This window comes from Bubalus kerabau, chromosome 3 (assembly GCF_029407905.1).
Source record: "Bubalus kerabau isolate K-KA32 ecotype Philippines breed swamp buffalo chromosome 3, PCC_UOA_SB_1v2, whole genome shotgun sequence".
In the NCBI taxonomy this organism is placed as follows: Eukaryota; Metazoa; Chordata; class Mammalia; order Artiodactyla; family Bovidae; genus Bubalus; species Bubalus kerabau.
The window spans coordinates 58,490,483-58,518,105 of record NC_073626.1 but is presented as its reverse complement, the minus strand read 5'-3'; the positions used below and the strand labels follow the sequence as shown (position 1 = coordinate 58,518,105).

The window sequence follows — 27,623 nt, the reverse complement described above, 5'->3', positions numbered from 1 at the left end:
TAAGCCTGGAAGGGCACAGGGTAGCATCACATGTCCGCTCGCCCCGTCTGCAGAAGGCAGTCTTCCAGCACAGGGCTCAGAGAAGGGCTTATGTGCCAGCCTTCTCTTCAGGTGGCCCTGGAGCCTGGCAAAGCAAGCTTGCTGTCACCACTCTCAGCTTGGTGAGGGCGGCTCGGTTTGAGCTCTTGGTCCAGTCTTCCCCTCTTATAGCACCTGCCAGCAGAGAGGGAATCAAGCTTCCTTCTTCCACCATTGACATGGCCTTCCCAGACCCCACACGAGGCTGTGCAGGCATGCACAGAGCACCCCACTAAAAAGGGGTGACTTAAAGGGAGAAGACAAGTCGGAGTCGAGCGCTTGTAGGGTGCAGCCCTCAGCAGGCCCCCAGTCATCATCTGGCCTGGTTTTGAGAAGCAACCATCCTCTGGTGCCTTCTTCTTGCTGTTCCGTGCCCTGCCTCAGGCAGGTCCACTCTCCCACAGCGGGAGGGGAGGTGGGCTGTCCGCTCGCCTCCAGACCCACGCTGTGTCCCCTGGCCAACATTCCCATAGCAACATTCCACAAAGAGGTGCAGGAATGCATTTTCTCACAGTCCCAGAGGCCAGGAGTCCAAGACAAATGTCAGCAGGGCCGGATCCTTCTGAAATCTCTCCCTGGCATCTTTCTTGTTCCCGTGCGTGTCTGTGTCCTAATCTCCTCTTCTTGTAGGACACCACTCCGACTGGGTTAGGGCCCACCCTAACAGCCTCATTTTACCTCCCTGACCTCCTCAAAGGCCCTCTCTCCACACACATTCTGAGGTACTATGGGTTAGGGCTTTAGCATTTGGATTTGGGGAGCAAACAGTTCAGCCCATACTCAGCTGAACTCAGCTCAGCTCAGCTCCCCCGTCCCTAATTTCTAGAGTCTCACTCCTTAAGCTGGAGGGGCCTCTGACTCTAGCATGTTGTTCCAAGGCCCCAGAGCAAGGTTGGTAGAAGGGCCTTGGGGCACCCAGGCCCTCAGAGTCTCCTTAGTAAGCAGAAGACATGCTTCATTCCCAAACCTACTGGGTCCAGGCCCATGCATGTGCCTGCACATGTGTATTCACGCAAGTGCTCACGTGTATGTGCACACACTGCCTATGGGCACACGTTCAATTCCAAGACCAATGCAGTTTATACTTATGATGAAAGAAATACATTTTAGGACCTCATAATCAGCAAGTCACCTAGCCCTGCCCCCTATCCTTGACGCCAGGAAGCCAAGTCGTGTTTAATTTCTTTCCTTTCCCCATTTCGGGCTTCCAGGAAGAGCAAAGCAGCGATTTCCCCCACTTGCTGGTTCCACAGGGACATGTGAAGCAGCTGCTCCTTTTCAGACGGGCTGCTGGGGAAGGGTGGACCTCCCAGCAGGAATGGCCAGGCCTTCCTGTCCAGATTGCAAGCTCCCTGGACGCAGCCAGGTTGCCAGATTTTCAGAAGTTATGGGGCTGGGCAGGCTTCTTCACTTTCTCCTTTTCCTTCTCTTCTGTTTTGCTCCCTTATGTAGACAAGTGGTTGGCTCAATCAGACTTGCCCAGGGTTCCCCAGAAATTCAGAGCCCTGACAAGAATCCACAGGCACCACCCTCGGGAGGTCCAAACCGCACAATGAATGCACACTCCATCTGCTGTGCTGCTAGTGGGTTCCTAGGTGGACGCGGGAGTGACAGCGGGGGTTGGGAAGGCCAGGATGTTGAGGGGAAGGGACTCGCTCCCACCCGTGGTCCCCCCGGGGAGCTGCGGCTGATGGAACAGATGGGAAGGCCTCAGGCTTCCCTGAGCTGAATGACAGGGCCCAGGTGAAGGGCCACACAGGGCAGATGGGAGCCACGTGTGGGTCAGTAGGGCCTCCTGGAATAGATGACGCTCGAGCTGTCCTTGAAGCACAAGCCAGCATTATCCCGGAGGGCTTAGAAGGGAAGAACGCCCCAGAGATCTCTTGGGGGCCATAGGCCATCAGGAGAGGGGAGGCCCCTGGGGTGGGGCACAGGTACTAGGGGAGAGGAGACCCCCAGGGTGGGGTGCAAGCTTGGATGAGGGAGTTTGGGGTGGGGATGGTGGGTTGTGGGGGCTGCAGGGTGTGGATGTGACATGACTTGGCGCTGAGCGGAGGCACTGGATGCCAAGACGTGGGGAGGTGGAGATGGTGGCCTCCTGCCTGCGCTTCACCCTGCCTTCCCCGGTCTGAGCTGGCAGGGGCTGGGGGCTCTGCTTCCCCACAGGCTTCCTGGAGAAGAATCGGGATGTGCTGAACAGGGACATCCTCGCCCTGGTCCACTCCTCCCAAAACAAGTTCCTGCGGGAGATATTTGGGCTGGAGTCGGAGGAAAGCAGGCGGGGCCCTGGAAGCATCGTCCGGCTGAAGTCGAGCAGCCAGCAATTCAAGGTGGGCTCTGGTGGCCCTGCTCTGCCCAGGGCCTGGGGGGCAGACAGGCATGGAGAAGCCCTGCTGCCTGGAGTCTGGGGTGCAGAGGTGACTGAAAAGGGGCTGAGGTACTGTGGGGGTAGTGGCCAGGGGCAGGAGCACGGGGCTCTGCCTGCTTCCCAGTGAGCAGTGGTCTCTGTAGGGCTCACTGAGTTTGTTTGTGTTATTTCTTTCTATATTGGTCTCTGTGTATGTTTTATGGAGGGGGGTGTGGTGTATGTGGTATATGTGTGCTCTGTGTGGTGTCTAGTATGTGTGTGTGTGGTATGTAGAGTGTGTGTGTGGTATGTGGGGTACATGTGTGTTTTGTGGGTGTGTGTGTGTGGTAGGTGGGGTATATGTGTGTGTGTGGTATGTGGGGTACTTGTGTGTTTTGTGGGGGAGTGTGTGTGGTAAGTGGGATACATGTGTGTTTTGTGGGTGCATCTGTGTGTGGTAGGTGGGGTGTGTGTGTGTGTGTGGTATGTACATGTGTGTTTTGTGGGTGTATGTGTGGTAGGTGGGGTACTTGTGTATTCTGTGGGTGTGTGTATGGTACGTGGGCTGTGTGTGTGTGGTGTGTGTGTGGTATGTGGGGTACTTGTGTATTCTGTGGGTGTGTGTGTGGTAGGTGGGGTGTGTGTGTGTGTGTGTGTGGTATGTACATGTGTGTTTTGTGGGTGTGTGTGTGGTAGGTGGGGTACTTGTGTATTCTGTGTGTGTGTGTGTGGTACGTGGGCTGTGTGTGTGTGGTGTGTGTGTGGTATGTGGGGTACTTGTGTGTTTTGCGGGTGTGTGTGGTATGTGGAGTACTTGTGTGTTTTGTGGGTGTGTGTGTGGTAGGTGGGGTGTCTGTGTGTGGTGTGGTGTGTGTGTGGTATGTGGGGTACTTGTGTGTTTTGTGGGTGTGGGTGTGATATGTGGGGTACTTGTGTGTTTTGTGGGTGTGTGTGGGTAGGTGGGGTGTGTGTGTGTGGTGTGGTGTGTGTGTGGTATGTGGGGTACTTGTGTGTTTTGTGGGTGTGTGTGTGGTATGTGGGGTACTTGTGTATTCTGTGTGTGTGTGTGTGGTAGGTGGGGTGTGTGTGTGTGGTGTGGTGTGTGTGTGGTATGTGGGGTACTTGTGTGTTTTGTGGGTGTGTGTGGTAGGTGGGGTGTGTGTGTGGTATGTGGGGTACTTGTGTGTTTTGTGGGTGTGTGTGGTAGGTGGGGTGTGTGTGTGTGTGTGGTGTGTGTGTGGTATGTGGGGTACTTGTGTGTTTTGTGGGTGTGTGTGGTAGGTGGGGTGTGTGTGTGTGTGGTGTGTGTGTGATATGTGGGGTACTTGTGTGTTTTGTGGGTGTGTGTGGTAGGTGGGGTGTGTGTGTGTGTGGTGTGTGTGTGATATGTGGGGTACTTGTGTCTTTTGTGGGTGTGTGTGGTAGGTGGGGTGTGTGTGTGTGTGTGGTGTGTGTGTGGTATGTGGGGTACTTGTGTGTTTTGTGGGTGTGTGTGGTAGGTGGGGTGTGTGTGTGGTGTGTGTGTGGTATGTGGGGTACTTGTGTGTTTTGTGGGTGTGTGTGTGGTATGTGGGGTACTTGTGTATTCTGTGTGTGTGTGTGTGGTAGGTGGGGTGTGTGTGTGTGGTGTGGTGTGTGTGTGGTATGTGGGGTACTTGTGTGTTTTGTGTGTGTGGTAGGTGGGGTGTGTGTGTGTGGTGTGGTGTGTGTGTGGTATGTGGGGTACTTGTGTGTTCTGTGGGTGTGTGTGGTAGGTGGGGTGTGTGTGTGTGTGGTGTGTGTGATATGTGGGGTGCTTATGTGTTTTGTGGGTGTGTGTGGTAGGTGGGGTGTGTGTGTGGTGTGGTGTGTGTGTGGTATGTGGGGTACTTGTGTGTTTTGTGGGTGTGTGTGGTAGGTGGGGTGTGTGTGTGTGGTGTGGTATGTGTGTGGTATGTGGGGTACTTGTGTGTTTTGTGGGTGTGTGTGGTAGGTGGGGTGTGTGTGTGGTGTGTGTGTGATATGTGGGGTGCTTGTGTGTTTTGTGGGTGTGTGTGGTAGGTGGGGTGTGTGTGTGTGGTGTGGTGTGTGTGTGGTATGTGGGGTACTTGTGTGTTCTGTGGGTGTGTGTGGTAGGTGGGGTGTGTGTGTGGTGTGGTGTGTGTGTGATATGTGGGGTACCTGTGTGTTTTGTGGGTGTGTGTGGTAGGTGTGGTGTGTGTGTGTGGTGTGTGTGTGGTATGTGGGGTGCTTGCGTGTTTTGTGGGTGTGTGTGGTAGGTGGGGTGTGTGTGTGTGGTGTGGTGTGTGTGTGGTATGTGGGGTACTTGTGTGTTTTGTGGGTGTGTGTGGTAGGTGGGGTGTGTGTGTGTGTGTGTGGTATGTGGGGTACTTGTGTGTTTTGTGGGTGTGTGTGGTAGGTGTGGTGTGTGTGTGTGTGGTGTGTGTGTGATATGTGGGGTACTTGTGTGTTTTGTGGGTGTGTGTGGTACGTGGGCTGTGTGTGGTGTGGTGTGTGTGTGGTATGTGGTGTACTTGTGTGTTTTGTGGGTGTGTGTGGTAGGTGGGGTGTGTGTGTGTGGTGTGGTGTGTGTGTGGTATGTGGAAAACTTGTGTGTTTTGTGGGTGTGTGTGGTAGGTGGGGTGTGTGTGTGTGTGTGGTGTGTGTGTGATATGTGGGGTGCTTGTGTGTTTTGTGGGTGTGTGTGGTAGGTGGGGTGTGTGTGTGTGGTGTGGTGTGTGTGTGGTATGTGGGGTACTTGTGTGTTTTGTGGGTGTGTGTGGTAGGTGGGGTGTGTGTGGGTGGTGTGGTGTGTGTGTGGTATGTGGGGTACTTGTGTGTTTTGTGGGTGTGTGTGGTAGGTGGGGTGTGTGTGGGTGTGTGGTGTGGTGGCAACAGCGCTGGGCCTGCTGACCAGAGAGGAGGGAGCAGAGAGCCCCTGGTGCTCCTCAGAGCAGCCTAGGACATCCTGCCAGGTGGGGGTCTCCCTTCACCCCTTAACAGTGACTGTTCCAGAAAATCCCTGTGGGTCATCTGATGAGGAGCTCCCCCACCCCTGGGCTGGGAGACGGGGTCGGCACACTGGCACAGGAACTGTGGGTGCAGGCATAGGAACCTCCCGCCCCCTACTCCATGCTGTAGTCCACACTGAGGCACCCCACCCCCACCTCCACAGGAGCTCCTAACACTTTAGTGCCCAGGGCCCACAGCATGACCACATGCAGAGCCAGCAGAGAGGCACCAAGGAGCTATGAGGCTTGCAGGAACTACCCAGGTCTGGAACCAGCTGAAGCTGAGCCAGATCCTCTGCCCTCATGGAGCCAGGCTGGACTCCACAGCTGAGGCCGGAGCACAGCCTGGTCCTGGCCCTGTAGGGCCTCCAAGGCATGTCCACAGGTTTCAGGGAGCAGGAACAGGAGGAAAATGCATTATTTTAAGACCAGGAGAATGCTGCCCATTGTTACTATACCTGCCAGGGATTGCATCCTATTCTCAGAGGCGTTAAACCATGAATTCGAGTCTCCAGACTGATGCAATTTGGCAGTACATATGTTTGCCAAGCGCACTTGACCTTGGAAAAAGTTTGATCAAGGAGCATTGGCCAAGATCAGTATGGCACAAAAACACACACTACTCTTGGCCCAAGGCTTTCCCAGTGGCTTAGCAATAAAGAATCCACCTGCAATGCAGGAGACGCAGGAGACTCAGGTTCGGTCCCTAGGTTGGGAAGATTCCCTGGAGGAGGGCATGGCCACCCACTCCAGTATTCTTGCCTGGGAAATCCCATGGCCAGAGGAGCCCGGTGGGCTACAGTCCATGGGTTCACAGAATCGGACATGACTGAAGTGACTGAGAACCCACTTACGCACTCTTGGCCTGGGTTTTTTGTTTTCTCTTGCATCCATCATTTTAATACATTAAAAAAATGCTGTATACATTTACAGTAATGCTTACAATGTACAGTACATAACATTCAAAAAGAGCATACAAAATCTATACAAAAACTGAAAAATGTAGAATGGCAAGGTAAAAATTGACATTGTCTCCTCACCCTGGTGCATCTCGCTCTGGGGTCCCCACTCCTAGACAGGAGGCTTGCCCAGCTCTACTTGCCTCTGGGTTCCCAGTGTCTCCTGGGTGCCTGCACACAGTAGGCACTTGGGGAACCTATGCTAAACAAATGGATGAGCGACTGGATGAATGTAGCCCTGCCCACCTGTGGGACCTCAGCAGAAGCCCTCGCTGTGCCCTGGGTCAGCTGTGCCCTGGACCAAGCTCCACTTGTACCCTGTGCTCTGTCTAGTCTGCAGACTCCAGCAAGCGGCCCTCCACCTTGGCTGGCCAGTTCAAGCAATCTCTGGACCAGCTGATGAAAATCCTCACCAATTGCCAGCCCTACTTCGTCCGTTGCATCAAACCTAATGACTACAAGAAGCCGCTGGTAATGAGGGGAGTCTGGGGACCTGCACAGGACGAGGGGAGGTATCTAAGGGAATGAATCTGATGGCATCTGGAGTCATGTCTCTCCTTTCACCAGTGCCTGAGCAGCTTTGAAGCTATCTGCCCCCATTTTACAGATGGGGACACTGAGGCAAGGTGGCCAGTCTAGACCATTTGAAGGCTGGTGACCTTCAAGGCTTTGGATCTCCCAGACCTCAACTGTTTTCACACTGCCATTTGCTTGCCATTGGCCAAGTGTGTTGCTTCTCTGAGCCTCAGTTTTCTCTTCCATAAACTCTGGATCTGCCAGCCTGCAGGGAGCAGCAAGGGTTGCACATGACTTTGTGTGTGTGTGTATGTATGTGTGTGTGTGCGTGCACCATATCTGCATAATCAAGCCACATTCCATACGGGCAGCAACCAGTACTGTGATTTTAGAGGCTGACACCAACTACTGGTCACCGAGACCTGAGGCCATTAAACCCTTGGAAAGTGGCTGTATCTACTTATGTGCTGGGTGGGAGCCTGCTGCCTACCCAGTCCCTGGGATTCCAGTTTGGGAATCCCACCCAGAGACCACAAATTTAAAGGCTTCCAGACATGGGAAGATGCCATCTGAAAGGAGATAAAATGATTAAAAAAAAAAAGTCTTATAAGAGAAAAAAATAATATTACATTAAATAAAGTTTCTTTTTTGAAAGTATAAAATTACATGAATTTCAGGCTGGCCCAGGAAATCCAAAATGCATCTTCCTTAAATCACAATGCACAGATGTTAGATAGTAACTGTGCTCCCAAAGGCCCTCTGCCACAGAGGCTTGTGGGTTGTGCTCAGGTCTTGTGGGTGCCCCTGGCTGAAACACCCCTGGGAGAGGCAGCTCCTGTGCAGGTATAGGGGAACCCAGGCTGAGGGGCCAGGCAGGCTTAAGGTTGAAACTCTGGCTCTGCCACTTAAGAATATGTCTCTGAGGCTCAGGCACCTCATCTTTAAATTGGAGCTAAGTACCCCATCCAGGTCGAGCTGTTGTAAAGATTAAATAAGAAACAGCAGATTCACCAGAAATACTGGACAAATGGAAGAAATCTAGTTGCGCAAAACTGCTGGGTGGTCCTTGACCCCATTAGCAGTTGCCCTGGTGGCCCTCCATGTTTCCAAGTGGGTGACTGCCTGCTGGTAGGCTTGCCAGATTGGAGGGAATGCACCTAGTCCCCAGACACTCCTGGTTCCAGGGGGAGGGGGCCCCTCTAGGGTGCCAGCCATGGCTGAGCCCCCATACCCTTGTGCAAAGCATTGTGACCAAACTCCTCTCCAAATAGCTATCTCTGGAGGATGCAGAGACTAAATCGATTACAATATTTTCTGAGTCTAAGTAAGGAATGTACTTCTTCCTTCCACTAGAGTGGGAGGCATAATGGTGCCCCTGCCGGAAGGACCCCAGGGGCAGTGGTCACCCCAACATTGGCAAGGTCAGGAGGAAACCGTGTTCTTTGGGATCACTGTTTGGGGGCATTTAAAAATATTTTAAATGTGGCATATGCAAAAAATTTTTCTATTCCTCATACTCTGCATATCCTGAAAATGAGGGAAATATTGGCTCTTCTTATGGATGTCCCAGTTTGTATGTGATGGACTTTTATCTCCTTGGAAACACTTCCAGGACTTTCAGCGACTTCAATCAAATATCTCTCTTCAGAATAGAATTTTCATGAAACCAAGTGTTTATTTCGTTCTCCTGCATTTGGGGACAGCGGCAGAGGTGGTGGCGCAGAGCTGGTGGCGAGTGGTTGGGAAGGGGGCGGCCCGTGCTATCAGCCCCTCGCCTCTGCACCCGCAGCTCTTCGACCGGGAGCTGTGCATCCAGCAGCTGCGCTACTCGGGGATGATGGAGACCGTGCACATCCGCAAATCCGGCTTCCCCATCCGCTACTCGTTCGAGGAGTTCTCACAGAGGTTCCGCGTCCTGCTGCCCAGTGCCGTGCGCACGGAGGTGTGTGTCCCCGCAGCCTGGCCGCAGGCCGCAAGACGCGGCGTGAGCATCCTGAAAACCCGGGTGCCTCTGGGCGCCCCCAACCTCCCAGTTCCAAGAGGGCTCAGGGCCCCTTCTTGATGCCCAGGGGCCGAAGCTTTGAAATGACCCCTGTTTCTGCTTCCCTTCTCTGGAGGAGGCTCGCGGCTGAATATGTTGCTTCTAGGAGCAACCAAAGTTTAAAGCAAATACTCCCTTTTAGGGCAGAATGTCACAGAGGTGATGTGTGGTCGTCCTATCCTTCCCCCAAACACTCAGCCATCCTGAAGTTTGGACTGCCCGTGTCCAAGGGCCACACTGAGACCCCACACCCTTGGAAGCATTGTGGTCTCGTAATCCTCTGGACCCCATCCTTGATCCAGGGTGCAGGGTGCTTGTGCCCTGGCCCAGCAGCCCCTGACGATGACCCCTGTGGGAGCAGAAAGACCCCGATCCCTAAGAAGGCCCTGAGGAGGGACCTCGGCCTCCTGCGTGACTCCACTGAGTCATTCGTTTCCTCCTGGCAGCTCCGGAACAAGTTTCGCCAAATGACCCTGCGCATCGCCGAAAGGTGGCTGGGGACAGATAAAGAATGGAAGATGGGAAAGACCAAGATCTTCCTGAAGGTGAGAGCCTGAAGCCTGTGTGGCTGGTCTGGTGCCCGTGGGTGCCTGCTGCATGCCTAGTCCCTGCCCTCATGGAGCCTGGTCGTAGAAAGCCAAGCTAGGGGCATGGAGTCACCGAAAAGGCCCAGCCCAGCCTGCGAAAGCCCGGGCGGCTTCTTAGGAGAGGACGTTTAGGACAAGACCTAAGGAGACAGAGGGGCTGCCTCCAAGCTACTGAGCAAGAGCAAACAGGACCTGAGGGAGGTCTTCCACTGTCCCCCAGCCCCGGAGCAGTCTTTGCTGCCGGAGCCGGAGCCGAAGCGAAGTCTGCATCAGTCCTGGGGAAGCCCCGCCCCTGCCTCCCTGGGGAGGCGGAGCTTCAGGGAAGGCTGCACTGCGGACCCTGCCCTTTGACAGCTCATCCTTGGCAGGGTCGGGCAAGCAGCACCACTTCCCACCTCTCATCTCCCTCTCCATCAACTTACAGGGAAGCCCAAGGTCACAGCTGAGGCAGCCTCCAGCCCCTGAGGCTGGCCTTCGGGCCCTGTAGGATTTTGAGTTGGGTCTAAGGGAGAGACTGTCAGTGTTTCCTAGCCCCACACACCTTGGGTAGGTCAACAGGGTGCGGAGGAGGAACAAGAGAAGATCAGGGCCAGAATCAGGGCTCTGCCAGCCCACCTGGCACCACACCCCGTCCCCACTGCCCCTTCCTGAGGCTTCCACTCTCTCCTCTTACCCCATGGAGCCTGCCCACCAATCCTTGTCTGTCCTCCCAGCCCCAGCTCTCCAGTGGGCCTATTGTCGATCCATCACTAGTTAGGCTAGAGCTGGGACTGTGGGGCTTAAAAAGGAAAGAAGCAGAGGGGCTTCAGACTCCACTGGGGCAGCTGATTCCACAGAGGGAAGAGGTCTGGGGAATCCCAGGGTGCTACCCAGTAGGGTGTGGTTTAGAGCAGGGGTCCCCAACCTCTGGAATCTAATGCTTAATAATCTGAGGTGGAGCTGATATAATCATAATAATAGAAATAAAGTGCACAATAAATGTAATGCACTTGAATGATCCCCAAACCACCCCCCACCCCTCAGTCCATGAAAAACCCAATCCATGGAAAAATTGTCTTTTCCATGAAACCAGGATCCAGGGGGAGCATCAAGGTGGGCCTGGGAATGTCACCACTCAGGGATGAATACAGTCCATCACCTCACAGTGTGAATTCTCTGCAAAGGCTGGGGAAACATGTTAATATTGAAACAAGCATGTGTCTATATTACACCTGAATGCGTGTTTCACATGATTTTTAGGAAATAAAACACAGCTTCAGGGACAGTTTTTGCCCCCCTCTTGGGTTTTCCAGAGCAGAAATGAAATTTTCCAGATTGAATTAACAAGAAGAAAGAGCTAAAATGGGAAGTTCTTGGATTGAGGGGCTGGGTTGCGGCTCTGGGCTTGGAGCCACATCAGTGGCAACTTAAGAGCAGGTCTTTTAACCTCATGTCTTTCAACCCCTGCCCGCCTCTCCCGGGAAGAGTCTGAGAGTTCCTGACTTCTGGAGACAGAGCCCTGGCTGCAGGTAGGGGCTTGGGGGTGAGGCAGGGCAGTTATGCGATGAGAACTCTTCTGTTCCAGGAAAACCAGGACACCCTGCTCGAGGTACAGAGGAGCCAGGCCCTGGACGAGGCTGCCATCAGAATCCAGAGAGTCCTGCGGGGCTACACACACAGGTGCAGGCCCTGGCCCAAGCGCCGCCCCCCCTCCCCCACTGACACATCCACATGCCCTGTCCCCCGGGCAGGTGTGTACCCCTTAAACCAGGGTCACATGTTCCCTCTGGTCTCTCTCTGGGGGTGACTGAGGCAGAAGAGCTTTTGCAACCTGCTGGCCAGGGACACTGCCGTCTGTGTTGGCAGAGAATTTCTAATACACAATTTGAATGTTTAGGGGTGAAGGGCAGAATCTACCAGTGTGGTCTCGACTGTGTTTTGATTCTCCTTCAATTATCTTAGAAAACATATGGATTTGGGTTTATGAGGTGGTTGGTTTTGGAGGGAAGAAAAGAACCATCTTTGACTCAGTTCCCTGGTCAGTAAATACGTAACGTGTGAAGTCAGCCCAGGTTCAGCAAATCAGCCATATTACTGCCTCCCTGACCCTCACCATGTCCAGTGAAAGTTGCTCAGTCATGTCCCACTCTTTGCAACCCCAAAGACTAACCCATGGACTATACAGTCCATGCAATTCTCCACGCCAGAATACTGGAGTGGGTAGCTGTTCCGTTCTCCAAGGGACCTTCCCAACCCAGGGATCAAACCCAGGTCTCCCACATTGCAGGCGGATTCTTTACCAGCTGAGCCATCAGGGAAGCCCAGAAATTCTGGAGTGGGTAGCCTATCCCCTCTCCAGGTTCAGAGGACTCTGCAGATACCATGATGCTGTTCCCTGCTGTCCCACTGGCCTGTTACCAACCACAGGAAAGCCTGGAAACCCAGACAGGACAAAATAGGAGGAAGTGGCTGAGTCACAGGAACAGAGGCTGTGGGCACCTGTAAGAAGGGTCAGGAGACAGGGCAGTGTGGCTTGGAAGGCCATACAGGTGCAGGAGTCCCCAGTGGTCTCCAGTGACATTGTGGGGGATGGACTCATTACTGCCCATTGAGGATGACTTCCTGCTCAGCCTTTTCTGACACAATACAGGTGAGGGTGGGAATCGAAAATGCCCAATGGGCATTTTCTGGTGTAACTAGGGGTGAGAACCACAGTTGTTTACACGGTGTTTCACTGGAGTAGACTGGTTATCATCTAAAAGTTTTGTGTCTTGCTAAACTGTCCCTTTTCTGGTCTTTTTACTGGAGAGAGAAGGCTTTTCTTGGGGTTTTTTGGTCTGTTCCCATTGTCATTTCTGGATTTTCTACTTCTTTAGCTCCTAGTCTGTGGTTCATGAGACAAAAAGAAGCTCAGAGAAGTTACCACTGTCTGAGATCCTTAGCTTATCTTCCTTCTCAACCTCCATCTTTCAGGGTCTTCTTCATATTTGTTTTATGTATAATGTCTAAGAGTTTTTAGTCATAGTTAGCAGGAGAGGTAAGGAAAAGTATATTTACTCCATCTACCCAGAACTGATCACTATTGATAATTGCAGTGTTATTGCTGTTCTGGCCAAAGCAATTAGACAAGAACTTTTTTTTAAAGATATAAATAGAAATCAGGGTTTCTCAACTTCAGTACTATTGATATTTATTTTCTTTATCACTTATTTTTGGCCGTGCTGGATCTTCATTGCTACACACACACTTTCTCTAGTTGTGGTGAGTAGGGGCTACTCTCTGGTTGCAGTGTACGGGCTTCTCTTGTTGTGGAACATAGGCTCTAGGGTGCGTGAGCGTCAACAGCTGTGGTTTGCCGGCTCCAGAACACAGCCTCAGTAGTTGTGGCGCGTGGGCATAGTTGCCCCTCAGCATGTGGAATCTTCCCAGACCAGGGATTGGATTGATGTCCCCTGCATTGCAAGGTGGATTCTTAACCACTGGAACCCCAGGGAAGTCCCACTATTGACATTTTGCTTGGATAACTTTTCATTATAGAGGGCTATCCTGGGCATTGTGGGATGTTTAGCAGCATCTAAACTCTACTTACTAAGATGCCAGTAGCATTCTCCTCCCCAACCCCCCAGTCATGGCAACCAAAAATGTGTCTAGACGTTGCCAAATGTGCCTGGGGAGCAGAATCACCCCCAACTGAGGACCGCTGGTACATTCGAAAAGAGACAAAATTTTCTTTAGACTATTCGGTTGTTTACTTTGGCCTTATATTAGAATCATCATGTAAGTCTGTGTGTACATGCATTAAAACTATTATATGTGCATGCATATATTCTTTGCCCATCAACAAAGATTCTGACTTAATTGGATTGGGCGGCACCCAGACATCAATAAATATTGAAGCTCTCCAGAAGATTTTTTTCTTCTTTTTTTGTCTCCCAGTTTTATTAAGGTATAATTAACATACAATACCATATAAGTTTAAGGTGTACCACATAATAGGGAGGCCTGGAGTGCTGCAGTCCATGGGGTCTCAAAGAGTCAGACATGACTGAGCGACTGAACAACAACAAAGTAATGATTTGACTTACATCATGAAACGATTACCACAGTGAGATTGTTGTTGTTGTTTAGTCACTAAGTCACATCCAACTCTTTTACAACCCCATGGACTGCAGCCTGCCAGGTTCCTCTGTCTATGGGATTTCCCAGGCAAGAATCCTGGAGTGGGTTGCCATTTTCTTCTCCAGGGGATCTTTCCAACCCAGAGACTGAACCCACATCTCCTGCATTGGCAGGCAGATTCTTTTTTTTTTTTTAATATAAATTTATTTTAATTGGAGGCTAATTACTTTACAATATTGTATTGGTTTTGCCATACATCAACATGGTATACATGTGTTCCCCATCCTGAACCCCCCCTCCCTCCTCCCTCTCTGTACCATCCCTCTGGGTCATCCCAGTGCACCAGCCCCAAGCATCCAGTACCATGCATTGAACCTGGACTGGTGATTCATTTCATATATGATATTGTACATGTTTCAATGCCGTTCTCCCAAATCATCCCACTCTCTCCCTCTCCCACAGAGTCCAAAAGACTCTTCTATACATCTGTGTCTCTTTTGCTGTCTCGCATACAGGGTTATCGTTACTATCTTTCTAAATTCCATATATATACATTAGTATACTGTATTGGTGTTGTTCTTTCTGGCTTATTTCACTCTGTATAATCAGCTCCAGTTTCATCCACCTCATTAGAACTGATTCAAATGTATTCTTTTTAATGGCTGAGTAATACTCCATTGTGTATATGTACCACAGCTTTCTTATCCATTCATCTGCTGATGGACATCTAGGTTGCTTCCATGTCCTGGCTATTATAAACAGGGCTGCGATGAACATTGGGGTACACATGTCTCTTTCAATTCTGGTTTCCTCGGTGTGTATGCCCAGCAGTGGGATTGCTGGATCATAAGGCAGTTCTATTTCCAGTTTTTTAAGGAATCTCCACACTGTTCTCCATAGTGGCTGTACTAGTTTGCATTCCCACCAACAGTGTAAGAACGTTCCCTTTTCTCCACACCCTCTCCAGCATTCATTGCTTGTAGACTTTTACATAGCAGCCATTCTGACTGGCATGAAATGGTACCTCATTGTGGTTTTGATTTGCATTTCTCTGATAATGAATGATGTTGAGCATCTTTTCATGTGTTTGTTAGCCATCTGTATGTCTTCTTTGGAGAAATGTCTATTTAGTTCTTTGGCCCATTTTTTGATTGGGTCGTTTATTTTTCTGGAATTGAGCTGCAGGAGTTGCTTGTATATTTTTGAGATTAGTTGTTTGTCAGTTGCTTCATTTGCTATTATTTTCATCCATTCTGAAGGCTGTCTTTTCACCTTGCTTATAGTTTCCTTTGTTGTGCAGAAGCTTTTAAGTTTAATTAGGTCCCATTTGTTTATTTTTGCTTTTATTTCCAATATTTTGGGAGGTGGGTCATAGAGGATCCTGCTGTGATGTATGTCGGAGAGTGTTTTGACTATGTTCTCCTCTAGGAGTTTTATAGTTTCTGGTCTTACATTTAGATCTTTAATCCATTTTGAGTTTATTTTTGTGTATGGTGTTAGAAAGTGTTCTAGTTTCATTCTTTTACAGGTGGTTGACCAGTTTTCCCAGCATCACTTGTTAAAGAGATTGTCTTTAATCCATTGTATATTCTTTCTTCCTTTGTCAAAGATAAGGTGTCCATAGGTGCGTGGATTTATCTCTGGGCTTTCTATTTTGTTCCATTGATCTATATTTCTGTCTTTGTGCCAGTACCATACTGTCTTGATGACTGTAGCTTTGTAGTACAGCCTGAAGTCAGGCAGGTTGATTCCTCCAGTTCCATTCTTCTTTCTCAAGATTGCTTTGGCTATTCGAGGTTTTTTGTATTTCCATACAAATTGTGAAATTATTTGTTATGGCTCTGTGAAAAACACCGTTGGTAGCTTGATAGGGATTGCATTGAATCTATAAATTGCTTTGGGTAGTATACTCATTTTCACTGTATTCTTCCGATCCATGAACATGGTATATTTCTCCATCTATTAGTGTCCTCTTTGATTTCTTTCACCAGTGTTTTATAGTTTTCTATATATAGGTCTTAAGTTTCTTTAGGTAGATATATTCCTAAGTATTTTATTCTTTTTGTTGCAATGGTGAATGGAATTGTTTCCTTAATTTCTCTATTTTCTCATTATTAGTGTATAGGAATGCAAGGGATTTCTGTGTGTTGATTTTATATCCTGCAACTTTACTATATTCATTTATTAGCTCTAGTAATTTTCTGGTGGAGTCTTTAGGGTTTTCTATGTAGAGGATCACGTCATCTGCAAACAGTGAGAGTTTTACTTCTTCTTTTCCTACTTGGATTCCTTTTATTTCTTTTTCTGCTCTGATTGCTGTGGCCAAAACTTCCAAAACTATGTTGAATAGTAATGGTGAGAGTGGGCATCCTTGTCTTGTTCCTGACTTTAGGGGAAATGCTTTCAGTTTTTCACCATTCAGGATAATGTTTGCTGTGGGTTTGTCGTATATAGCTTTTATTATGTTGAGGTATGTTCCTTCTATTCCTGCTTTCTGGAGAGTTTTTTTTTTTTTATCATAAATGGATGTTGAATTTTGTCAAAGGCTTTCTCTGCATCTATTGAGATAATCAAATGGCTTTTATTTTTCAATTTGTTAATGTGGTGTATTACATTGATTGATTTGCGGATATTGAAGAATCCTTGCATCCCTGGGATAAAGCCCGTTTGGTCATGGTGTATGATCTTTTTAATGTGTTGTTGGATTCTGATTGCTAGAATTTTGTTTAGGATTTTTACATCTATGTTCATCAGTGATATTGGCCTGTAGTTTTCTTTCTTTCTTTTTTTTTTGGCATCTTTTTCGGGTTTTGGTATTAGGGTGATGGTGGCCTCATAGAATGAGTTTGGAAGTTTACCTTCCTCTGCAATTTTCTGGAAGAGTTTGAGTAGGATAGGTGTTAGCTCTTCTCTAAATTTTTGGTAGAATTCTGCTGTGAAGCCGTCTGGACTTGGGCTTTTGTTTGCTGGAAGATTTTTGATTACAGTTTCAATTTCCATGCTTGTGATGGGTCTGTTAAGATTTTCTATTTCTTCCTGGTCGAGTTTTGGAAAGTTGTACTTTTCTAAGAATTTGTCCATTTCTTCCACGTTGTCCATTTTATTGGCATATAATTGTTGATAGTAGTCTCTTATGATCCTTTGTATTTCTGTGTTGTCTGTTGTGATCTCTCCATTTTCATTCCTAATTTTATTGATTTGATTTTTCTCCCTTTGTTTCTTGATGGGTCTGGCTAATGGTTTGTCAATTTTATTTATCCTTTCAAAGAACCAGCTTTTGGCTTTGTTGATTTTTTCTATGGTCTCCTTTGTTTCTTTTGCATTTATTTCTGCCCTAATTTTTAAGATGTCTTTCCTTCTACTAACCCTAGGGTTCTTCATTTCTTCCTTTTCTAGTTGCTTTAGGTGTAGAATTAGGTTATTTATTTGACTTGTTTCTTGTTTCTTGAAATATGCCTGTATTGCTATGAACTTTCCCTTTAGGACTGCTTTTACAGTGTCCCACAGGTTTTGGGTTGTTGTGTTTTCATTTTCATTTGTTTCTATGCATATTTTGATTTCTTTTTTGATTTCTTCTGTGATTTGTTGGTTATTCAGCAGCGTGTTGTTCAGCCTCCATATGTTGGAATTTTTAATAGTTTTTCTCCTGTAATTGAGATCTAATCTTACTGCATTGTGGTCATAAAAGATGCTTGGAATGATTTCTATTTTTTTGAATTTACCAAGGCTAGATTTATGGCCCAGGATGTGATCTATCCTGGAGAAGGTTCTGTGTGCACTTGAGAAAAAGGTGAAATTCATTGTTTTGTGGTGAAATGTCCTATAGATATCAATTAGGTCTAACTGATCTATTGTATTGTTTAAAGTTTGTGTTTAAAGTTTGTTAATTTTCTGTTTAGTTGATCTATCCATAGGTGTGAGTGGGGTATTAAAGTCTCCCACTATTATTGTGTTATTGTTAATTTCCCCTTTCATACTTGTTAGCATTTGTCTTACATATTGCAGTGCTCCTATGTTGGGTGCATATATATTTATAATTGTTATATCCTCTTCTTGGATTGATCCTTTGATCATTATGTAGTGTCCTTCTTTGTCTCTTTCACAGCCTTTGTTTTCAAATCTATTTTATCTGATATGAATATGGCTACTCCTGCTTTCTTTTGATCTCTATTTGCATGGAACATCTTTTTCCAGCCCTTCACTTTCAGTCTGTATGTGTCCCCTGTTTTGAGGTGGGTCTCTTGTAGACAACATATATAGGGGTCTTGTTTTTGTATCCATTCAGCCAGTCTTTGTCTTTTGGTTGGGGCATTCAACCCATTTACATTTAAGGTAGTTATTGATAAGTATGATCCCATTGCCATTTACTTTATTGTTTTGGGTTCAAGTCTATACACCCTTTTTGTGTTTCCTGTCTAAAGAATATCCTTTAGCATTTGTTGGAGAGCTGGTTTGGTGGTGCTGAATTCTCTCAGCTTTTGCTTGTCTGTAAAGCTTTTTATTTCTCCTTCATATTTGAATGAGATCCTTGCTGGGTACAGTAATCTGGGCTGTAGGTTATTTTCTTTCATCACTTTAAGTATGTCTTGCCATTCCCTCCTGGCTTGAAGAGTTTCTATTGAAAGATCAACTGTTATCCTTATGGGAATCCCCTTGTGTGTTATTTGTTGTTTTTCCCTTGCTGCTTTTAATATTTGTTCTTTGTGTTTGATCTTTGTTAATTTGATTAATATGTGTCTTGGGGTGTTTCGCCTTGGGTTTATCCTGTTTGGGACTCTATGGGTTTCTTGGACTTGGTTGATTATTTCCTTTCCCATTTTAGGGAAGTTTTCAACTATTATCTCCTCAAGTATTTTCTCACGGTCTTTCTTTTTGTCTTCTTCTGGGACTCCTATGATTCGAATGTTGGGGCGTTTAACACTGTCCTGGAGGTCTCTGAGATTGTCCTCATTTCTTTTAATTCGTTTTTTTTTTCCTCTCTGGTTCATTTATTTCTACCATTCTATCTTCTAATTCACTAATCCTATCTTCTGCCTCTGTTATTCTACTATTTGTTGCCTCTAGAGTGTTTTGGCACCCCACTCCAGCACTCTTGCCTGGAAAATCCCATGGATGGAGGAGCCTGGTTGGCCGCAGTCCATGGGGTCACAAGAGTCGGACAAGACTCAGCGACTTCACTTTCACTTTTCACTTTCATGCATTGGAGAAGGAAATGGCAACCCACTCCAGTGTTCTTGCCTAGAGAATCCCAGGGATGGGGGAGCCTAGTGGGCTGCCGTCTATGGGGTCGCACAGAGTCAGACAAGACTGAAGTGACTTAGCAGCAGCAGCAGCAGCAGCAGAGTGTTTTTGATCTCATTTATTGCATTATTCATTATATATTGACTCTTTTTTATTTCTTCTAGGTCCTTGTTAAACCTTTCTTGCATCTTCTCAATCCTTGTCTCCAGCCTATTTATCTGTGATTCCATTTTGATTTCAAGATTTTGGATCATTTTCACTATCATTATTTGGAATTCTTTATCAGGTAGATTCCCTATCTCTTCCTCTTTTGTTTGGTTTGGTGGGCATTTATCCTGTTCCTTTACATGCTGGATATTCCTTTGTGTCTTCATCTTGTTTATATTGCTGAGTTTGGGGTGTCCTTTCTGTATTCTGGCAGTTTGTGGAGTTCTCTTTATTGTGAAGTTTCCTCGCTGTAGGTGGGGTTGTACAGGTGGCTTGTCAAGGTTTCTTGGTTAGGGAAGCTTGTGTCGGTGTTCTGGGGGGTGGAGCTGGATTTCTTCTCTCTGGGGTGCAATGAAGTGTCCAGTAATGAGTTATGAGATGTCAATGGTTTTGGAGTAACTTTGGGCAGCCTGTATATTGGAGCTCAGGGCTGTGTTCCTGTGTTGCTGGAGAATTTGCATGGTATGTCTTGCTCTGGAACTTGTTGGCCCTCGGGTGGTTCTTGGTTTCAGTGTAGGTGTGGAGGCATTTGATGAGTTCTTGTCAATTAATATTCCCTGGAGTCAGGAGTTCTCTGGTGTTCTCAGGGTTTGGACTTAAGCCTCCTGCTTCTGATTTTCAGTGTTATTTTTACAGTAGTCCCAAGACTTCTCCTTCTATACAGCACCATTGATAAAATATCTAGGTTAAAGATGAAAAGTTTCTCCACAGTGAGGGACACCCAAAGAGGTTCACAGAGTTACATGGAGAAGAGAAGAGGGAGGAGGGAGTTAGAGGTGACTCAAATGAGATGAGGTGGAATCAAAACAGGAGAGAGCAAGCTAGCCAGTAATCACTTCCTTATGTGCACTCCACAACTGGACCGCTCAGAGATGTTCACGGAGTTATACAGAGAAGAGAAGAAGGAGGCAGGAGACAGAGGTGGCCAGGAGGATAAAAGAGGGGAATGAAAAGGAGAGAGACAGATCCATCCAGTAATCTGTTCCCTAAGTGTTCTCCACTGTCTGGAACACACAGAAATTCACAGAGTTGGGTAGAGAAGAGAGGGGGTAAGGAGGAGACACAGGCGACCTGGTGGAGAAAAAGGAGAGTCCAAAGGGGGAGAGAGCAGTCAAGCCAATAATCTCGCTCCCAAGTAAAAATGGGCACTGAAGATTGGGTTCTTAAAGGTACAAAATTGATAACAAATACCAAAAAGCAAAGATTAAAAATCTAGAGTAAAGTTTGGAATTTCAAAAATACAATATTAAAGAAAAGAAGAAAAAAAAGAAAGAGAAAAAAAAGTCACAAAAATTATAAAAATATATATATATGAAGTTTGCTTTTAAAAAATAGGGTCTTTTTTTTGCAAAGTAATAGTAGGTTATAAAAGTGAAAATTAAAAGAGTAATAGAGGACTTAAAATTTTTAAAAAATTTAAAAAAAAAGAATGATTGTAAAAATAGTAAAAATATATCTAGGACTTTCTCTGGTGGTGTGGGTATTGTGGGATCAGTTCATTTTTGAATAGTTTCTTGGTCTGGCTTATATTTCTCAAGATCTATAGGCCCTTCCTATGTAGTCGGTACTAACTACAGGGTTTTAATCTATTGCACCTGTCATTTCCAAGGCATTTCCCTCTGTTATAGCTTCTTCTGTTTGCTGGTCTCTTCAGTGCCTGATTTCTGCCCTGACACAAGGGGGCGGTGGTGGACACTTTTTTAGGCTCACTTGTTCAGTCCCGCTGTGGGGAGGGAGGGACGCTGCAAACAAATAACGCTGGCGTGTGCTCGCAGTGTCTCAGCCACACTGGGCCTGCCCCTGCTCTCGGCGCGTGTGCCTTCCCTGCCCACACTGCTCAGGCTCTAGGTTGCTCCGCCGGGAACTGTCTGAGGCCAGCCCTGGGCTGCATGCACCTCCCAGGTCTAAGCTGCTCAGGTTCAGGCACTTGGGTAGTCCTCAGAGGCGCAGACTTGGTTGGGCCTGAGTTTTGTGCCCTTCCCAGGTCCGAGCAGCTCAGGTGATGAGGTGTTTGGCGAGCTCGGTCACTGAGACTTATCGCCTCCCCTGTCCCTGCTGCTCGGTTTTCTGGGTGTACAACCAGCACACCTTCTCAGGTGGATGTTGACCGTCCAGAACCCCAAGAAGTCTTGGTTAGCAAAGAAGCCTGCTTGCAGTTTGGTAGATAATGTCTCTCTGGGGCTGCGATTGCCCCCTTCCGGCTCTGGCTGCCTGTCATCAGAGGGGGATGGTCTGCAGCCGGCTAGTTCTGTTCAGTCCTTTGTTCCATGCGAGGGCCTGGTGGTGTCTTAGGGCTTTTCGCGTGGTAGCTATCCCACAGTCTGGTTTGCTAGCCCAAGTTAGTTTGCTCAAATTGCCCTTGGGGCATTCAGGCCAGATCCTTACTCTAAGCAATGCAGCCCGCGCCTCCCTGCCCAGCCCCTGCTTGCTAGTGGCGGGTGCAGGCATCTGCGCTGCTTCTTCGCTGGGGGAGTTACTGTTGGGCTCATAATCTGTGGGTTTTAATTATTTATTTATTTTTCCTCCCTGTTATGTTGCCCTCTGTGCTTCCAAGGCTCACCACAGACTTGGCAGTGAGAGTGTTTCCTGGTGTTTGGAAACCTCTCTTTTTAAGACTCCCTTCCCAGGACAGAGCTCCGTCACTACCTCTTTTGTCTCTTTTTTTGTCTTTTATATTTTTTCCTACCTCCTTTCAAAGACAATGGGCTGCTTTTCTGGGTGCCTGATGTCCTCTGCCAGCATTCAGAAGTTGTTTTGTGGAATTTACTCAGCGTTTAAATGTTCTTTTGATGAATTTGTGGGGGAGAAAGTGGTCTCCCCGTCCTGTTCCTCTGCCATCTTAGGACAGCCTCCTAGCAGGCAGGTTCTTTACCACTGGGCCACCAGAGTTATTATTATATCCATCTTCTCATATAGATACAAAAACAAAAGAAATTTTTTTTCCTTTTGATGAGAATCCTTCTTAGGGTTTGCTCTAACAACTCTCGCATGTGCCTTGGAGCCGTATTCACTCTGGTCGCCATGTGCATTTCATCCCTAGCACTTACTTATAACTGAAAGTTTGCACATTTTGATCATCTTCATCTAAATCCCCCTGCCCCTACTCCCTGAGGGTGATTTTTAATATGATCGAAATCTACTGTTCTAAACCTAAGAAAATACCCTGAAAAATTATTAGAAGTGATAAGAAAACTCAGTTAAGTGTGGGAAGAAAGATACAACCATATACACCTCTGACTCTCCAGAGGCCAGGTTTCAGATCATCCCTCCATTTTCAGTCCACTTCCCTCTCTGTTGGAGGAAGGCATGGCAACCCACTCCAGTATTCTTGCCTGGAGAAAACCATGGACAGAGGAGCCTGGCAGGCTCCAGTCCATAGGGTGGCACAGAGTCGGACGCGACTGAAGTGACTTAGCACTAGCACTTCCTCCTTGTGGAGGGAGCAGTTAGATGGCACTTGCCAGGCTGCCAGCGCCTGGGTGCTGCCCTCTGGTTTGACCTGTCCCCAGAAAGGAGCTCTGGTACTAAGATTTCTGACCTGATTTCAGTAGACTCCTGGGCTAGTGGCCAGAGGAGGGGGCAAGGAATAAAAAGTTGGAAACTGGTTTTATACCTTCACAGATCTTTGGGGGTAATGAGGAAATTATTCCTCCTCATTCTAAAAACTGGACTGTCCTCGGGAATTCCCTGGCAGTCCAGGGGTTAGAGCGCCACACTGCCACTGCAGGGGGCATAGGTTTGATCCCTAGTCAGGGAACTAAGATCCCACATGTTGCATAGCATGGCAAAAATAAATAAATAAAAGATATAAGATAAATTTAATAAATAACAGAAACTAGACTGTCCTCATTCACAAATTTATTTGTTGGCAGTAGATTTTTTTTCCTAACCTTTCAGCCTATAAAGTCCTCTGGAAAAGAAATACCATGTGTATTCATTTTTACCCGAATTTTGTTTTCTCTCTTCCTTTCAAAATCAGTTTCCCTCTCCCCCGCCCCCTGCCCCCGAGGCTTTTAAAATGCCTGTGGTACCACGGACTTGCATTTCCCCTTCTAGGAAGGAGTTCCTGAGGCAGAGGCAGGCAGCTGTGACCCTCCAGGCCTGGTGGAGAGGCCACTACAGCCAGCGGAACTTCAAGCTGGTAAGAGAACTCATGCGGGAGGTGGAACCTGCAGGGGCAGGGGACACCTGTCCAGTTAGAAACCAATATCAACATTTGTTTGTGAGTGTGAGACATTTATTTATGAATGTGAGCGCTGGGGCAAGGAGCATCACCAGTCACAAACCTCAGCACCCCACACTCTTCTTAGCAGTGTCAGGTCACGTGTTTGTGGGTTTCAAGTGTTCTCCTGCAGGATTTGAGGCATCTCCAGAGCTGGAATGAGATGTCCTGCTTTGAAATGAGATGGTGGCTGGTTTTTTTCCCCCCAATTTGCAGGCAGCAATAGAAGTTAACGGATTGATTATTCTCTGTTTCAAGCACTTCTTCCAAATCTTTTCCTTGACCACAGGCACTGCTAATGAGTGTCTGCTAAGCAAACAAACCAGGGGCACCTTTAACATGCCCTGCTGGGCCTCCTTGACTGCTTGCCTTGGTCATGGCCATGACTATGGCTGGAACACGCAGATGGAAAGGCTACATGGGGCGTGTTGCTCTATGTGCATCATTTTATTTATTATTAAACCAACACTATATGTCATGGATCTGAGACATAAAGAAATTAAGTCATTTTCCCAAGAGCACGCAGTCAGTAAGCAGCAGAGCTGGAGCTGAGATGCAGGTCTGTGTGACTTGATGGTTGTAAAATGAAGCACGACCCTACACAGACAGCATGCACCAGGGTTGGTCTTTGAAAAGCCAATAGTAGTCAGCCCAGAGGCTCAGAGACCTCTGGCCCATAGTGTATTTGCAGCATAGAAGTGCGTGCTCATAGTTTATTATTTCCTCTTTATTTTCAAGCTCCCTGTGAGGGAGTTGCTTGATGGAGCAGGCCAAAGGCCTCCACCAGGTCACAGCCCCACACAAGCTGACTGTACTTGGCTGCAGGTGTGAAAAGCAGGACCTCTGCAATCCTGCCACCCACGTGACTTCCAGCCCAGTTCTCTGTCACTAGCCATCAGAAGGGAGAAGGCAATGGCACCCCTCTCCAGTACTCTTGCCTGGAAAAATCCCATGGATGGAGGAACCTGGTAGGCTGCAGTCCATGGGGTCGTTAGGAGTCGAACACGACTGAGCGACTTCACTTTCACTTTTCACTTTCATGCTTTGGAGAAGGAAATGGCAACCCATTCCAGTGTTCTTGCCTGGAGAATCCCAGGGACTGGGGAGCCTAGTGGGCTGCCGTCTATGGGGTCGCACAGAGTCGGACATGACTGAAATGACTTAGCAGCAGCAGCAGCCATCAGAAGACCACTCTATCATTTATGCCATGTAAAAGTACTTCTTTAGCACCAATTTCATGCCAGGCTCTAACTGCTTTACAAGTATAAGTCACTTAATCTGCTTGTGCTCACAGGTGTGCAAAATTTTAGCACCAGCACTTTGCCAAAAAGCATGTAACTGTAAAGCTAATTGGCGAGAACACCTTGCCTCTCGCTCTCTGTCCCCTCAGGAAGCCTTTCTCTGCTCTGTGCCCTGCCAGTCCCAGGTCCATCTGAGAGTGTACGCCCTTCTTGCCTCCGCAGATCCTCCTGGGTTTTGAGCGTCTGCAGGCCATTGCTCGGAGCCATCTGCTGGCAAAGCAGTACCAGGCCCTGCGGCAGAGGATGGTCAGGCTGCAGGCCCTCTGCAGGGGCTACCTGGTGCGCCAGCAAGTCCAGGCCAAGAGGAGGGCTGTGGTGGTCATCCAGGCACATGCCAGGGGCATGGCTGCTCGATGGAACTTCCGGCAGCAGAAAGCCAATGTAGGTGTTCACTGCCCTCTCGGGCAGGTGGGGATGGCTGGGCGCAGATGAGGGAGGGCAGGCAGAAGGAATGGGCAGCAACATAAGACCATCATCAGACACTCCTGACCCCTCTGGGTCCAAAGTTACTACCGTAGTAGGCCCCCACCATCAGGCACAGCCAGCTCATACCCTGGGTGCTGCGGATGCAGCATGGGAGATGGATTATCTCAGTCTTATACCTGGAATCTGGAACTCAAGTTCTTTGGTCCCCTTCCTTTAGCTTTGGGGATGATTTTTCAGCAGCACTGATCAGTCCCCAGGAAGGCTCAGGAAACCAGGGTCAGCTGAGCTATGGGAGGCCACAGTTCCATGGAGGAGGGTGGAGGTGCCTGGTTCCTGGGAGGGTCTGATAGCTTAGGGCAGAGAAATACCAAGAGAATACCAATAGCCTTCAAGAGAGTCTGGGCAGGAGAGACGGGAGGGCAGGGGGCAAACAAAAGTCACTGAGATGTGTATCCCTGCATTGTGACATTTCACCCCTGGGTGGTCCCATTCCCTCCATCCAGAGAGGACCCAAGACTCAACCTCACTCCTCAGAACTCACTCATTGGCAATGGTGATAAAGAAGGGGGCTAGGGTGAAATTCTCTCCTGCTCCATAGATAATACAGGTCCCCTGAGCACAGTACTGGTACAGTGGCCACAACGAGAAAGAGTGCAGAGCCTCGTCAGCAGATGCTCCTACACCTACATGGCCTTGGACGAGCAACAGACCAGGGGGACCAGCGGGCCAGGGCCCTCTCCCAGGGGAGCCTCCTTGCTTTTAATGAAGGGACCTTGTGGGCCTGAGTGGGTTTTTCAGCTAGGTTCTGGGAATCTGTGGGGTTTGGTGTGGTCCCATGTGGGGACAAGCAAGCATGTCCCTTCTTTACATCTTCTTTGAAACAGGAAGCCCAGGCTGGTTGATCTCCACTCCCTCTAGCTATTGAAACCTAGGGTTTTAAAGGGAAACCTATTGATTTTGACAAATATGGCAGCAGAAGGTTTATTCAGCTTTGTGAGGGGCTTGCCCCAGCTGGGCTGGTGGCAACTCTGGCCCCACGGGGTGTCTGTGCAGGTGCCTCTGGTCATCCCAGCTGAAGAGCAGAAGAGCCCAAGCGCTGCACCCAAAAGGAAGCGTAAGTCCATCTACGACACCATCACCGACACGGAGATGGTGGAGCAGGTGTTTGGCTTCCTGCCTTCCCTGACCGGTGGGCAGGATAGCCCGGCCACACCGGACATTGAGGTAAGTTGGGCCCTGCCAGCCCAGCATGGGATCTTGTGGGGTGCCTGCCCGGTCCCAGGCTTCAGCCAACCTCTAGGCTTTACTGAAAAGCCATGACTTGGCTCGAGGAGTGAGTTCTGTGGTTGTGGGTGAAGATGCAGAGAAAAGAGGAGCGAGGGTCTCTATGGTCAGCCCCTTTCAAGTTAAGAAGGTGTCTTAGCTGCAAGGCTTCCTAGAGCCTTTACTGTGCAAATGTTCTTGGGCTTTCAACTGGGCAGTGTTTCCCACCTGTATTTGGCCGCTGTCACAGAGCATCTCATTGGCTGCTGCTGTGCAGAATGGGACCTGTGGGACTGGGGGTGGGGAGCAGAGCAGGAGGATTGGGCAGAGAGGGCAGCTCCAGGGCCGTCCTATTGACTCTCACTGCATCCCTCCAGGAGCTCATCATGCCTGCTCCTCCAAGCTCCACCCACCCACAAACCGTCTGTGCTGTGGGGGCAGCTGGGGATACCTCCCCTGGAGGGGCACCTAAGGGAGGCAGGCAGGAGGCAGCAGGGAGTGGGGGTGTCTGGGGAGCCGAGGTCTACAGGCGGAGGGCTCTGAGGGCAAGCTGCTGGGTACCTGGGGCTCTCATATCAAGGCCCACCCAGCACCTGGCAGCCCACCAGGGATGCACTGAAGGTGTGGGCAGGGGGCGGTCCCCAACACAAGGGGGAGTGGGTCATTCTGTACCCTGTCACAAACCAGGCAGGCCCTTCTTGAGGCTCCCTGGCCCCCAAGATGTGCACACTGGCAGATCACATCTGAGAGGAGAGTGGACCCTTGTCTCTGTCCCAGGATCTGAAGGACATGACCCAGAAGCTGCCTGAGGTTGACCTAGACACGGTCCCCATGATGGAGGAGCCTGAGGATGACCTGGCCGAGTACACCTTCCCCAAGTTCGCTGTGACCTACTTCCAGAAATCAGCCAGCCACACACACATCCGGCGGCCCCTCCGATACCCTCTGCTCTACCACGAGGATGACACTGACTGCTCGGTGCCTGGTCCCGTGCTTTCTAGTGGCTCAGGCCTCCCGCTGACTCTGCGGGAGCAACAAAGGGGCAGGATGGTGTGGGCTCTGTGCTGCATGCAGCTGGGTTCCAAGCTGGGGCTCTGTCTCCGTTTTCCCAGGCTGCCCTGGCTGTATGGAGCATCATCCTGCGGTTCATGGGCGACCTTCCGGAGCCAGTGCTCTTCACCAGGAACACCCTGCATGGAGGCTCAGTGATGCGGCAGATCCACGATGCCCTGGGCAAGGACAGCAGCACCCAGCCTCCACAACACAGCAGATCAGCACAGGTGCGCCATGAGGGCACTGCCAAGGGGAGATGCCCTCCCGGTGTCCCCAGGCCCAGGGCCTGGAGAA

General features: G+C 48.9%; 1 protein-coding gene across 2 annotated transcripts in view; it reads left to right on the top strand.

Moving 5' to 3' along the window:
- The window catches only part of MYO7B (myosin VIIB), an 87,993-nt gene that overhangs the window by 34,343 nt on the left and 26,027 nt on the right, over positions 1 to 27,623 (top strand). For both annotated transcript variants that reach the window (XM_055571892.1, XM_055571891.1), the window contains exons 14-23: positions 2,245 to 2,408; positions 6,708 to 6,845; positions 8,680 to 8,832; positions 9,378 to 9,476; positions 11,083 to 11,177; positions 23,121 to 23,205; positions 24,750 to 24,968; positions 26,067 to 26,237; positions 27,054 to 27,254; positions 27,389 to 27,556. In XM_055571892.1, the coding sequence (XP_055427867.1) occupies positions 2,245 to 2,408; positions 6,708 to 6,845; positions 8,680 to 8,832; positions 9,378 to 9,476; positions 11,083 to 11,177; positions 23,121 to 23,205; positions 24,750 to 24,968; positions 26,067 to 26,237; positions 27,054 to 27,254; positions 27,389 to 27,556 (1,493 nt within the window). The remainder of the gene's footprint in view (positions 1 to 2,244; positions 2,409 to 6,707; positions 6,846 to 8,679; positions 8,833 to 9,377; positions 9,477 to 11,082; positions 11,178 to 23,120; positions 23,206 to 24,749; positions 24,969 to 26,066; positions 26,238 to 27,053; positions 27,255 to 27,388; positions 27,557 to 27,623) is intronic.